At 36.1% G+C, this 14,288-nt stretch overlaps 1 protein-coding gene across 4 annotated transcripts; it reads left to right on the top strand.

Moving 5' to 3' along the window:
* The first annotated feature begins 10,502 nt into the window (after positions 1-10,502).
* Positions 10,503-13,783, top strand: LOC145109428 (protein IQ-DOMAIN 28-like). Of its 4 annotated transcripts, none has more exons than XM_079046578.1 (8): positions 10,503-10,630; positions 10,728-10,791; positions 11,132-11,241; positions 11,334-11,573; positions 11,908-12,117; positions 12,374-12,448; positions 12,970-13,477; positions 13,596-13,783. In XM_079046578.1, the coding sequence occupies exons 3-8, from the start codon at positions 11,167-11,169 to the stop codon at positions 13,610-13,612; spliced, it is 1,125 nt and encodes a 374-aa protein (XP_078902704.1). In that variant the 5' UTR covers positions 10,503-10,630; positions 10,728-10,791; positions 11,132-11,166; the 3' UTR covers positions 13,613-13,783. The 4 variants fall into 4 exon arrangements, with proteins under 4 accessions (XP_078902704.1, XP_078902703.1, XP_078902701.1 ...); XM_079046577.1 differs by having other exon boundaries at positions 12,952-13,477; positions 13,599-13,783; XM_079046575.1 differs by having other exon boundaries at positions 12,952-13,477.
* Positions 13,784-14,288: the final 505 nt, after the last annotated feature.

Genomic DNA, 14,288 nt, shown 5'->3' with positions numbered 1-14,288 from the left:
CAAAACCGTCATCCTATAATTATGGAATATAATGACTATCTAATGTTGATTGATTCGATATCTATTGTGATCAGAAGAATTCTAATTCCTGTAAATCTTTAGTTCGTGATTTCTCACAAGTGTCGTGATATGAAATTGTTACTTGAAAAATTATACCATAATTTGGATTTTGTGATACTAGACAAATGATCGAAATATCGAATTCGGAAAGTGTTCTACACGATCTTTTAGAAAATCAATGAAACCTCTTAATTCCATAAACCACTTTATATTCCTCCTTAACTCAATAGAGTTTCCTTGCAATAATAAAAATGAAATGATTCATACACAACAATTTTTATTTGTACACAATATTTTATGCTTAATAGAATTGTACAGTACAACATTTCAAAACACAAATTGTTGTGCATAGAGAATTTTTTTTTTTGTGTACAAATCAGTTCCCATAGTAAAAAAGTTGAATGAAAAGATCGAAAAATTTTGTTTCATGAAAGAGCACAAAGTATCCTAAAGCCCAATAATGATAAAACTTTGATTTTTGGTAAAGATTGGATCAGGTTGGTTGTTTCGGTTCATATATTTTCCAAATATTTATATATTTTCATATGCATATAGTGTTTTAATACAATTAAATTGTTATTATTATTACTGTATTTTTTATTTTCTGATAAAACAATCTGTAAAGTGTTATGCATTGGATATATTTTGGACAACTTCAGGCCAACAAATCAATCCGCTCATATGTAAATAAATGAAAATTGTTACTTTTAGAGTTTATCATATTTATTTCATATGTTTTTGCCAAAAAGTAGTAGAATAGAATAAATTAAACAAATCATAAAAATACTTTTTGGACGTATTTTTCTAGATATTTTATATTAAAAATATAAAGTAAACAAATTAAAGTAAAAAATTCCTTGTAAATAAGTTTTATTTTTCTATTTAAGGTAGAGATTTTTTATCTATCCTGACCTCTATGCTATAGTCTATAGAAGCCTAGAAGGTCCTTATTAACTTAGGATTACATGTTGATTATCAAAACGAATATACAAAAGTTTGTTGTTAGATGTAGGAATTCAAATAACAAAAAATTGAATAATTTTTTGGATTGTGACTACAATATTTTTGGAAATATGTAATTCGACCTTATTCTGGGTTACATGAATTCAAACTATGGGATAATCCACGAAATTAACCCATATTACATGACTAAACTATTCTACAAACACAATAATACCTTGATTGTTTTTTGTGTTCTCCAGAGAAAAAGTGCAGATGTAACACCCGTATTTTAGGTAAACTATCTTCTTAAATTGGTAAGTTTTGTAGTGAGTTTTAAGTCTACACAGGGCGTAGATAGACTCTATGCGCTGCGTATAAGGATGAAAGGTGGCGGGACTTTAATGAACTATGTCGCGCGTAGTTGAAAAGTACGCAGGACGTACTCGACCAAGGTGTAAACCCTAATATTGAGGGTTTGAGCCATATTTAAACAACCTTAACTCCCATAAACCCTTCCACCTTCAGCCTCCATCCTCCCAAATGACCCCTTGCAAACCCTAATCTCCATTTGTGAAGTTTTGAGCCTTTTAAGTGTTTTGTGCTCATCTTTGAAGGAAGGAAGCTCTTGGAAAGCACTTGAGAAGTTTCAAGCCTTGTGGATTTGGACCTTACATCTCCTTAGCAACCCCCAGAAGGTGTAAAGTTTTGAACTCGATGAATACTTTACTAGATCTTGTTGGTTCTAAGGTTTTTGTGCATTTTTGTCCCGTAATCTTGGTCTAGTTGAGTATGAACTACTCCAGACCTTATGAGTAGCCTTTTTAGATGTTTTAAAGTGCATGGAGTCATAAAAATATGATCTTGATCCTTTCCTTTCATCCATGCATGAGTTATGGGGCTTAGAATCTTGTGATATGTTAGGGTTTTAGATTCGGACACTTTCTAGCCATGCAAAGTCAAAAAGTTGGAAACTTTATGATTAAGGAGGTTATTTGGGGTTAGACCTGATATTTGGATGTAAGGCCTTAAGGGAATAAGCACTTAATGAGGAAATTAGGATTTGACTGAGTACGCAGGGCGTACCTGGAGGTACGCAACGCGTACCATGTTTGAACCCCATAATTGTGGATAGGACTCTACACCATGCGTAGAGATGGAATACGTAGGGCATACTCAGCCTAATGTGGATTTTTGACTTTTTGACCTTTGACTGTTGACAGTTGACTTTGACCAACTTTGAATTTAGGTCATTTAGGGTAATTTGGGTAGTAATTGGTTTATGGATTGAGGTGTGATCCTTATTTTACTGTATAGGTGATCTGGTGAGTACATAGGGTTTGCAACCCACAATAATATAATTATTATGTTTAAACATCAAACAGTCAACCCAATTACCCATCCCCATTATCTTCTTTACTCTTAAGGATCTACCCTAAGAATCAGTTATTTCTCGTTCATTTATTCCTAAGGATAATCCTAAGGAATAGGTACGAAGTCCATCGTTGTCAATGACATATGTAACACCCAGTATCAGAAAAAGGCCGAGAAAGGAAGGAAAACCCTAAGTCAAAAGGGGGTCAACTCGTCGAGTCCAAGGAAGAACTCGACGAGTCGGAGCGGGTTCTGTGTCAACGATTAAGTGACCGACTCGGCGAGTCGGCGAGTCTGGTCTGGGTTTGGAAACCCTAATTCCGGGACTTGGTACCCTATTTAAGCATCTTATTCTCTTCCCTAGGGTTCATTTACAGCCTCTCTCGTCCAGAACCCAAAACCCTAGCCACCCAACTCCACTGTTTGAGCTTTTGAGAAGATTAAGGGCCTTTAGAGTGCATCTTGGAAGCTTGGAGGGAAAGGAGCAAGGAAGGAAGAGTAGATCCAGCCTCCATATCGACTTGGAAACTGTTAGGAGGTAAAAAGTCTGAACCTTGAGCTTTCAATTGATGGATCCCCTTTCTAGCTTGCCTTTTTGTCACAATTGGATCATTTCCAAGTAGAATCCGAGTATTAAGCCTTTGAGGATGGATTGGACAACAGATATGGACACTCTTGAGCTTTAGAAGCTCAAAGTTGTCGGCTTTATCCAGCTAAGGTCCCATTTCATGACCTAGGCCTTCATTGTAGCTTGGATTGAGTGTTCTAGCCTCATAGCACCTTGCATGCACGTAAAGTTAACAACTTTACGTGCAATGCTAGCATTATGAGTCCAGATCTATGAATTGGAAGTGTTGGAATGGACTGTAATCGACAGAATAGAGATGTCACAAGGTGGACTCGACGAGTCCGTTCATGGACTCGGCGAGTCGGGTCGTAAACCCAAACCCTTCTGTTATGATTCGGATCAGTGGGTAGAGTAGTGAAGGATTCAGCCAGACTGGGTCCGTAATGGACATGAAGATCATAGTACTCGACGAGTTCGAAGAGGAACTCGGTGAGTCCAAGACAATCTTCTTAGTTATGAAGATGAACTCGACGAGTTGTTCATACAACTCGGCGAGTCATGGCCTAGATATTCATACAATGATGATGAACTCGACGAGTTCGAGGATGAACTCAGCGAGTCGGTTGAAGATAGTCCCGAAGTGTTAGATGAAGGAGAACTCGTCGAGTTCTCGCTAGACTCGACGAGTGGAGTCGGGGTTTTTTGGGATTTGAAGAGCATGGACTCGGCGAGTTGGCAGAACAACTCGACGAGTCGAGTCAACTGGAAGGTTGACTTTGAGCAGGACCTTGACCTTGAGAGGGACTTGACCAGAGTTGACTTAGTTGACTTCATGAGGACAGTTAGGCTAAGTGTTTCTATTATTGGTATCGGTAGCTCGGGGAGCTAGAGGAGCAGCAGTTCGGAGAGTTGTTGGATAGCAGCCAGAGGGTTATCAGCAGCGTCAGCAGTACGAGGTGAGTCTCCTCACTGTTTGTATGGGTCTACGGCCACAATGCCGGCCCATTTAGTTTATGTATGGTAGGAAGACCCGGGGGTTAGCCCTAAGCATTATGCATGAAAGACCAGGAGGAGGCTCCTGGCACACAGTATGTTATTATGTATGGTAGGAAGACCCGGGGGTTAGCCCTAGGCAACATGTATGAAAGACCAGGAGGTGGCTCCTGGCACAATGTATGCTATTATGAATGAAAGACCAGGAGGTGGCTCCTGGCACACTGTATGCTGAGTAGCCTAGTAGAGTAGTATGTATAGTTGTCTTTGTGATGCTTGCATGGAAGACCAGGGGGTGGCCCTTGGCACTTGTCTATAAGACCCAGGGAGTGGCCCCCAGGCTTGACAAGAAAGACCACGTGCGGCCCGTGGCAATACAGCAAGACTATGTTTGGCACATAGCACCTTACTTGACTATGGATATGTTTGTTATGTATGGCTCATGGTTACGTGTGGCATGTATGGATCAGTTTATGTCACACCCCGAAACCGTGATGGCGGAATCGTTTCGGGGTGGAGGACGTCATGCGTAGTATCACAACAATTGTATCATAGCAAGCATAGTAAACACAACCAGACATTGAATACATATATGAAAAGGTTTACATTGTTTAATACATAGCTCTATCCATATCAAAGTAAAATGGTAAAGACGTGACTCTAATGCTCTGACTTCTCCGGACACTTGGAAGTACCTGTCTACTAATTCCCTGAGAATACAAGCAGTTTGAAAAAGTATCAGCATAAAGCTGGTGAGTTCATAAGCATTTAGTTTTAGAGAAAAATGTTCTTTGATTCTTTTGAAAAGTATTCCTCAAGAAAATTCTATATTTTCTTATGAAAGGTAGTGTTGAAAGAGTATCTATTAGTAGAAGATAAACCATCAGTTTTAGAAAACATGTTATCTGTCCTAGAGGTAGAGATGCCAGTTTAGAAATTCCTGAATACTATCAGTATATATAAAAGTAGTTTTATTATTCAAAATAAAACTAATGAAGGGTAGAGAGTCCGTAAACAAAATTAGTTTATACTTATTTGCGAGTCGTATAACCATACTTGATATGACCGAGAGACCTTTATAACGTTCTTCAGGCGTTAAGCTAAATGACATTTGTCCACCACAGGCATGACTGCCTAACTGTAGCTAGCAGTTCTGGTGTGGGATTGTCAGTCCCGAATAGATCTATTCACAAATCTCACGCTCTCCCTCCAGGAGACTCTGCTTATACTGAGATAGGATTTATCACTATACACCTAAGGGTACAGTATTGAAGTAGAGCCTCACAATTCTGTATAATCTAGTTTACTAGCGAGAAACAGTATAAAACAATAATTATCCTTGAATACTAATACTTTATACTCCTGAGAAAATATATAACAGAAACTAAATCTGCCATAGTTTATATATATTCATTTATGAAATCTGATTAGGTAGAGACTGCCTAGAGGGTTATCCCAAACTATACCCATTATAGTTTATTAGAATTTGTATGGAAAATGCTTTGTAAAAATCTTTCTGAAAGCCATGAAGTTAGATTTCCAAAATAATAGTTTCCCTTATGCTCAACATATTACAAAAAGAGATAAAATATTCGAATATGTTATTAAACGTGGAAATCGTGGACTGCATTAGTAAGTTTAAAACTTAATAAAACACTTTGAGTTTGGCTTGTATCCCCCCCCCCCTGAAAACATTAAAAACACGAAAAATGTAGGGGTATGAACTCACCTCGGGTGATTTGAATGAAGGATCAACACGACACGCTGGATGTTCAAGTGAAGCCTTGAACACAATTTGATCCTAAATTACATGCAATGACACATAAAGGAGTCAAATGGAGGTATTTCACCACTAAATGTGATGGAGAACCACTCTAGGAACTTGGGACTACTTGCACTAAGTGTTAGAGCCCTAAAGGATTGCATGAGGTGAGTGTATGGCCACCTTTAAGGTGTGTGTGGCCATGGGTGTGCGGCCGTACACCCATGATGGAAGGTGTTCTTGGGGTGTTTCGAGGTCCATACTTGCAATCCATGAAGTGTCCTAGGTCTATTCTCCGTTGTAGTGCAAGTTAGGGGTCCTAGAAGTGTGTTTGTGGTCCTAAGGTGAGTGTGTGGCCGCACACTTGGGTGTGCTGCCGCACAAGTGTGTGTGCGGCCGTTCACAGGTGTGTGCGGCCGTACACAGGTGTGTGCGGTCGTACACCCCACACAAAATGTCCAAAAATGCCATTTCCAAGGTACAACAAGGCTAGGGGCATGTCTATCTCGAATATGGAAGTCAAACTCTCACTTTGGAGGGTGTTTTAGGAGTGTACGGCCACCTTTATGAAGGTGTGCGGCCGTACTCCTTCATATGATGAAGAACATGATGAATCTTTGCTAAATCAAGGCTTAGATGAAGTGGTCCTTCACGTACAACAAGCTAAGGGATAGATTACTCACGTTTTTGCAGCCTTGGAAGGTTTGCGGTTGAAGAATCTTGAGAGAGAAGGAGTAGTGTGCTGCCAAGGAGTGAAAGAAATGAAGGGAAGGGGGTCTACCCTATATATAGGAGTAGGTATGTTGTCAACAAGTGAGTGTGCGGCCAAGAGGTGAGTGTGCGGCCGCACACCCATGTGTACGGCCGTACACTCCCCCTAAGGGTGTGTATGGCCTGATTTTGTCACTCTATGGCTTGCTGACTCGTTCCTAAACTCAACCTTGGTCATACTCGATCTTAAAATCACTTAAACAAACCCTCAAACAGTGCAAGAAGTCAACATATCCAGTTTCACTTAGATTGAATTGACTAAGTGTACGAGATAAAAGTTCCGAGTTGTCACAGTTTATATGTATGGTATGTGGTATCTGGGGGAACTCACTAAGCTTCGTGCTTACGGTTTTCAGTTATTTGTTTCAGGTATTAACGTTTTTCCAAGGAAGGAGCTCGGGGCGATCGCAACGCATCACACCATGTTTTCCGCACTAGATGATCTTTGGGATTTAAAACTCTGATAATTGTTTTATTAAGAATGTTATTAAATGATTGAGCAAGATTTATTAAGCGGTCTTTAATTAATCAAAACAAAATTTTTGGTCTTAAATTTTGGGATGTTACAACATAGCTGTCAAGCACAACTGCTAATTTTATCATTTATGCCCAGCTGCCAGAATTATGACATTCTCTATGAGGCGCAGCTGTTAGGGTTATCTCGTTTATTGACAGTATCGTTTTCGCGAGTCCACTCGCAATACATGTCAATGGATTTTTAGAGTACACCGGTGAACACATCGTTCACAACACCTACAGGTTGTGAGCTTGCTAGTGTTCCACTAGACTGTCTAGAATAGTCCGTGGTTGTCATCCATACTCTGCTAGATGACGGGGCCAACACTTGGGTAAAAGGCTTCTCTCATTGTTCGCCTCTCACCCTTATCTCATGGTCTATATCACCTCTCATCTCATCATCCAACTCATATTTCATCTACCCATGTTTTACCCAACATATTTTGTAGATATAAAATACATATACAATTTAAATAATTTAAAACATGTATAAAATCATTCATCCAACACAAAAAGCAAGTATTCAGACAATATGCACACATAGCACGTAATTTATATAAATTACTTCATATCTATGTGTAAGATGAAAGTAACTATGCACTCACTTGTTAAAGTGATGATTCCAAACTCGGGCAGCGCTTTGCTTCGAACGATTCTATATTACTTCGACGAAACCTAGCATTATTATCGCTAAGTTTTAGTCTAATCTTTATTTCGACTAATTATTAGTCTAGATTCATCATTAAATCAAAGTCTACTTTCATGATCTATCAATTAAGGAACAACCAGATATGATCATATCTGAGGTAGGGTCCGTTTGGTATACGAAGTATACTGTTTGGAAATTCCACTTTAAACACCTCACTAAATCACAGCCTAGACATCATTCCCGTAAGTAGATCAATCAGTATAACGACTTTGAATCACTGATAAATCTTATTTATAGGTTCATAATAACGATATTATATTTAAACAAAAGCTATACTTAAGGTAGGGTAAGCGTATCTCACTTACCGGGGGTTTGGCTAGGAACCGGGCTCTGCGAGGGCAGAACTTCCGAGCTGAAAGCTCTTCTTCTCGGAGCCTTCTAGCGCTCCGGGACTTGCTTCTAACACCTTGGAGGTGCTAGGGAAAAACCTTGAGGGTTTTGGGGGTGTTTGGGAGAAAAAAAGTGGAGAGGTGTGAAGAAAATGAGAGATTTGCGCCTCTATTTATAGGTTGAGTTTGGTGAGAACGCAGCGCGTTCGTTGCCACATGTCGCCATCTCGTTCCAAGCCGTGGGGAAGAAGGTGTGGCCCAGATTGCGCCACGTGTCACTCGCAGATTACCCAAAAAACTAATTATCTTCTAAAATCCGTAACTTTCGCATACAAGCTCCGTTTTTTACGTTCTTTATATCCACGCGTAGGCGGAAACATGATCTACAACTTTCGTTTAGACTCCGTCGGCTAATTTTAAATTTATTTTTAAAGTTATATTTTTTAACAGGTCGGGACAGGAAAAGTACGTTAAAAATTCATAACTTCTTCATCCGACGTCTGTTTTCGTCTGTCTTTTTACCGTTGCGCTACTAATAATGAGATCTTCAATTCTCATTTAGGTTGTGTCGGCCAAAAACCGCTCGATCTAAAATTCGAGTTTCGGGCTGTGCACTGTCATGCCAAATCTTAGAAAAATCATAACTTCCTCATACGAAGTCAGATTTGTGCGTTCTTTTTATGCACACTCTCGGTTTAACGTATACTACAACTTTAGTTTAGATCATCAAGGCCAAAAAGTCCTCTATCGTAAATTTACTATTTACGTTTTCCGGTGCCGTGCCGGTTTTGCCGTCAAACTTCGACCGACCATAACTTCTTCGTTATAACTCAGATTTCGGCGTTCTTTATATGCACGGAACCCTTGTAACATATACTATAACTTGGTTAAGATTAATCCTTCTAAATAATCTTCCATTAAAAACTCATTTTTGATGTTCATTGTCTCTAAATTGACTAGCCCGAAACTGCGGACGTTACATATTTCTTCAGGTTTTGATCACGTGACATCCTACGTGGGACAACCATTAATGATGTGTTATCATAGATGGCTCTTCTGGTCAGTGGAATCATGTGTCACTTGGTTTGATTTTGGGTTGGTAGTGGTGTCATATAATACTATTTAATGGAGGCAGATTAATAACATTGTACTTTTATTATCACTATAGAAGATTAGAAGTTATTGTAATCTTATCTCTATGTGAATTCTTCTTCAACTCATTCACTTATTTCTTGAGACATAAAACCCCATCTTTAACAACTACAAACTCATCTTCAAAATTCAGGTTCAATTTGACACGTTATTCATCAACCTATTACCTAAAGTTGCACTTTTTACTTGATTTCTTCAAGTTCAAAAAAAAAAAAAAAATTTAAGCAAGTCTGAAAGAATGTAAATTTGAAAATAACAAAAAACTCATTTGCAGAAAAATGGTCAAAATCAACATACTAAGGAATTAGGGAAGACTCTAAATTTTTTTCCAAGATGTTATTTTGTTTTAGAAGTGCAAATTCGAGTTGGGAGGAAGCAATCACATAAAATCTTGTTGTCTACTATGGAGATAGATGAAAATAAAGTCAAAGACATCTTCTTGGAGAAAACTCGGGCACCAACATTATCTGACTGATTCATGAATTAGGTCACTGATATAAGTGAAAGATGAGCCACGTATAAGAACATTTTATTAATGATCGTCACACGTTGGATGTCACGTGAACAAAATCTGAAATAATCGGTCACAAAGACTGAATGTGTACAAAAACAACAATGATTTTTTTTGGAACAAAAAAATATTAAGGCATAAATGTGTACAAAATGGAAACTGTATTACTAAGTTATATTTTTCGGCTTAACTCGAAGTAATCAGTTAAAAAGATTGCATGTATAAAAAACAACAAATTCAAGGCCTTATTTTACAAAAAAAAAAAAAACAATAAAAATCAAATTTATAAAAATTAAAAACTATATTACCTTATTAAGTTATGTTATTTAAAATAAATAACATAAAGTGATATTATATATATTTATATGATTAAATCTCAATTAAAAAGTTATTTTATTTTGTATGTGAAATCTTTATATTCTAATAAAAAAATAAATTTATTTTCTTTTTGTCATGTGTTATCCTATCAGGCTGTCTAATTAATGTCATGTCATTTGTCAACCTATTGATTCTTCATTTCAAATTTTAAATTTTCTCATTCTAATTATATTAAATTAATAATATTAGATTAAAAAATTAAAATAAAGTTAATACAAATTCTAAGATGATATCATTTAACGTATTTATTTAAATCAAAGATTATAATTTTATATAATAAAAAATCTTTAAATTAATTAATCATTTAAAATAATTATTTAATAATTTTGAATTTTTAATAAGAAAACTAAACTAATTTTGTAATCATAGATATATAGTTATAAACTAGTCTAATAAAGTAGGAAAAAGAAACATACAAAAATAGTATAGAAGTTCGAAGTTCGAAATTCGAAATTTTGTTTTTTACCTGCTCCCAAAAATCAATAGCGAAACCAAAATCCACACCCACACTCTCTTTAGTGAGAGAAAGGAGAGGCGAGGCGACGCTGGCTTCATGCTCCAATTCATGGTAATACCCATCAAAATGTTGGATTTCAATCTCGTTTGTTTGTGTTCTCGTTAATTTTATCTGTGTCTTCAAAGATATTGTCTGTGTTTTCTTCCAGTTTAAATTTTGTTGCGGTTTTGCAAGTTGACAAGGTAGGGTTTTAAGAGCGATTTATTGATCAGGTACATTTCCAGATCTGAAGCACACTTGTTAAAACCCTAGGTCGTCGTTTAATTCTGTTTTTCATAAGTTGAAGTTTGGCGCTGTTGCAGATCTGTGCTAGGTTATAGACACATTGCTTTAGTTTGATGCTTATGTTGCGTATGATGTTTGCAAGAGGCTTTTAAGTTGTCTTTTGTATCTCTACTTGTTGCATAATTAAATGATAATCGTATTCTATAATTACTTCAGTTCATGTTTTGGGCTTTTGGTTTTACTGACCAAACTTGTTTATATCTGATTATAGATGAGATTTATGATTCTTTCCTTCTAATTTGTTAAGAATTCATTTATGTAATCCAGGGACTTTTGAGGTTGTTACTTGTTACACTTCAACAATGGGGAAATCTCCTGGAAAGTGGATGAAGACTGTTCTTTTTGGGAAGAAGTCATCAAAATCTAATCTCTCAAAAGTAAGTAAAAGTGTTAATTTACAGTTTACACCTGTTACTTGTAAAAGTAAAACACATATACATGCTGATTTGATGTCTTATTATTCTTGAAGGATGCTACTTTAGACAAAAAGACCTCCATTACCCTCAACACACAATCAAACGATCTTGCTGCTGATTCTACTATCATATCAACTCCAGTGTGCCACGTCCGCAACATAAATGGAGAAGAATCAGAGTTAGAGAAGAACTCCAGTTCCAGTGGCAACTTAATAAATGCTGCAAATGATGATGAGTTAATCAGACTAGAACAGGCTGCTACTAAGGCACAAGCAGCTTTCAGGGGATACTTGGTAAGGTTAATGCATATTAATTTACAAGAACATTGCAGGAAATAGCAATTTACTTCACTCCACTTACTAATATAGGCAATAGGCAATGTACTTTAGTGGAAAAAAAATAAAGTTGAGGTTTAATCTGGAAAAAAATATAAAATACAGGGTCTTTAGTGTCATTAACCAGTTCTTTAACTATAACAGCAACTAACCACATTTCTTTATTGGTAATAACCATATGTAATGTAACATATAAATTATATTCCCCATGTTTGTAGTGAAAAATATGTTTTTTTTTCTTAAATCTTAATAAGTGTGATACTTTTACTAATATAAATATAACTCTGTGAAGGCTCGAAGGGCATTTTGGGCACTTAAAGGCATTATAAGGCTCCAAGCAGTTATTCGTGGGCACTTGGTGAGGAGACAAGCTGTTGCAACTTTACATTGTATGCGTGCAATTGTTGAGTTTCAGGCAGTTGTTCGTGGTCAAATAGTCAGACTTTCCGGAAGCTCTCCTCAAATTCTTCAAAAAACTACTCCAGAAGAACATTTGGATTTGGTAACTCATTACTCATCTTTTTTTTGCTTTTCATTTACTCTTAGGTTTAGTGCAAGAAATAGCAACATACTTTTGTTGATTTTTTTATTTTTATTATTATTATTTTTTTTGTTTTATTACGGAATTATACTTTTACTTCTTATTACAACATTGAACATTGGATAATCTACCCAATTAATATAGCAATTTTCACTTATATAATTGGGTAGATATTTTTTAAAGTTTAATAAGATTATTTTTTTGTATGTTTTATTAGCAAAAGGAAGAGGTGGACTTGCTTCAAACATCCCTCAAATCAGAGAGGCTATCTACAAATGCATTTGCTGTTAAGGTATCCTCCAGTTTTTATAAATAATAAAGTATTCTTGTTTTTTTTACTGTATTCCAGCTGTCTGTATAGGAGGATTTGCTAAGTACTCACTTTGAAGATTTAAAAAAAAAAATAAGTACAGAAAATCAATAGCTTCTTGTAAGCAATCTGCGTGACAGCTAGATTTATAGTAAATGCCTAAAATGCCCTTGCACATTAAAGTGCTCTTTATTTGCTGATTTCCCCATAATACCCCTTCCTACCATGCGTGATATGAGTGGATGCTTAGCAGGATTATTACAATTAAACCATTATTATTTGACTCATTTATCCAAATTAACCATTTTGACCTATTATCAAAATGGTTAATTTGGATAATTATATGAAACTTATACGGTTTCATTGGAAACAATAAAAGTACGCAAAATTGCCCAAAATATAATGGTTTTTCTGTACAATTTAAGAGGTTGCTATTATGATTTTTAAGAATTTGGACATATATACCCTTTTTCTGATAATTTCAGCTTGTTGCTTCATTAAAGACCAAAATGCCCCTGAACATCCAATACGATCCAACCGAACCCAACTCAGTCACCAACTGGCTTTCCCGTTGGTCAACTTCCCACTTCTGGGACCCACTCCCACCACTCAAAAAAAGAAAACCAATTAAATCACAATCAAAAAAACCAAAAACCCCCGAAAATAATTCATTAAATTCCTCGCAAAACAAAATAAATACAGAGTCAAATGGGAAGGAAAATGAGAAAACAAGGAGAAGAAAGTCTTTTCCAGTAAAACAACAACATCATGTACCGAGTTACATGGCAGCAACCGAGTCAGCAAAGGCTAAGCTGAGAGCTCAGGCGGCGGCAAAGGTGGCGGAAGATGGCGGTGAAAATGGTTTTGTCAATGTCCGGCGGCATTCTCTTCCCTCCACCACCACCGCCGGAAAACTTGGTTTACAGTCGCCTCGTGGTCAGAAGCCTTTACAAGTTAATGTTAAAGGAGGGGGAAAAAGTAATAAACCCCAAATTACCCCTGGTGGAGATGGTAAGTATATTTGTTTATTCTTTTGTTTTGTGATTATTTTAGTAAATTGCTATAATAAGAAATCAATGAAAGTACATTGCTATTTCGTGCATTTAACTCTTCATTGTTTTGCTTTCAGCAGGGTGGAAGAGGTGAGTGGAGAAATCTTGTTATTTGTTGTAGTCGGTGTTTTATTTTATTTTAATTTAATTTTGGTCTTATGAGTGTTGTTAGTGAATGTTGTAATGTACAGTAGTAATGAAGGCAGACAAAAAAGTAAGTTTGTTTTATATTTTTAATTATTTATAGTCGCTTTTTAAAAGACCATAGATGTGTTTTTTTGCATTTGATTTTAGCATCTTTGGAGTCTAGTTTTATTAACTTATGGATTGCTATGAAGTTATTAAATTAATGTTTTTCATGAAGTCTTTTTTTCTTTTAGGACTCCTGATGTGACTTACATGTTTTTTGTTTTAGTAACCAACTTTTTTGGTGTTTATAACTACAACGAGAAACATCTTATCCACATTCATTAAATCATGTTTTATAAATAGGGAAAGTTTTGGAAAAGTTTCTACTTTTTTTGGCTTTCTGAAAAGCTGTTACGAATTTTCTATAGAAAAGTTGTGATGATTTGATTTTTGTTTGTTTTTTTTAATCTTTTATTTACATGTTAAAATCAAAGTTAGCAGGCTACAAATGATTATAAGGAAATTATTGTAAGCATTTGCAAGTTACTAATGGATTTTACATTTTAGTAGGTAAATAAGAGCTTAAGGGCGTATTTGATACAAAGCTTTTGAGATTTTTTGAGTCTTTAGCTTTAAAAAAA

Source organism: Lactuca virosa, chromosome 4 (assembly GCF_052849685.1).
Source record: "Lactuca virosa cultivar CGN04683 chromosome 4, Lactuca_virosa_CGN04683_v6, whole genome shotgun sequence".
Lineage (NCBI taxonomy): Eukaryota > Viridiplantae > Streptophyta > Magnoliopsida > Asterales > Asteraceae > Lactuca > Lactuca virosa.
Note: the sequence above shows the minus strand (reverse complement) of the source record. Positions and strands in the feature narration are given on the sequence as shown.

Excerpts from the sequence above, each read along its gene's own strand:
- LOC145109428 (XM_079046575.1), top strand. The coding sequence starts at position 11,167 with ATGGGGAAATCTCCTGGAAAGTGGATGAAGACTGTTCTTTTTGGGAAG. Across the intron at positions 11,242-11,333 it reads CAAAATCTAATCTCTCAAAA|GATGCTACTTTAGACAAAAA; the intron begins GTAAGTAAAAGT and ends TTATTCTTGAAG. Across the intron at positions 12,118-12,373 it reads CAGAAGAACATTTGGATTTG|CAAAAGGAAGAGGTGGACTT; the intron begins GTAACTCATTAC and ends ATGTTTTATTAG.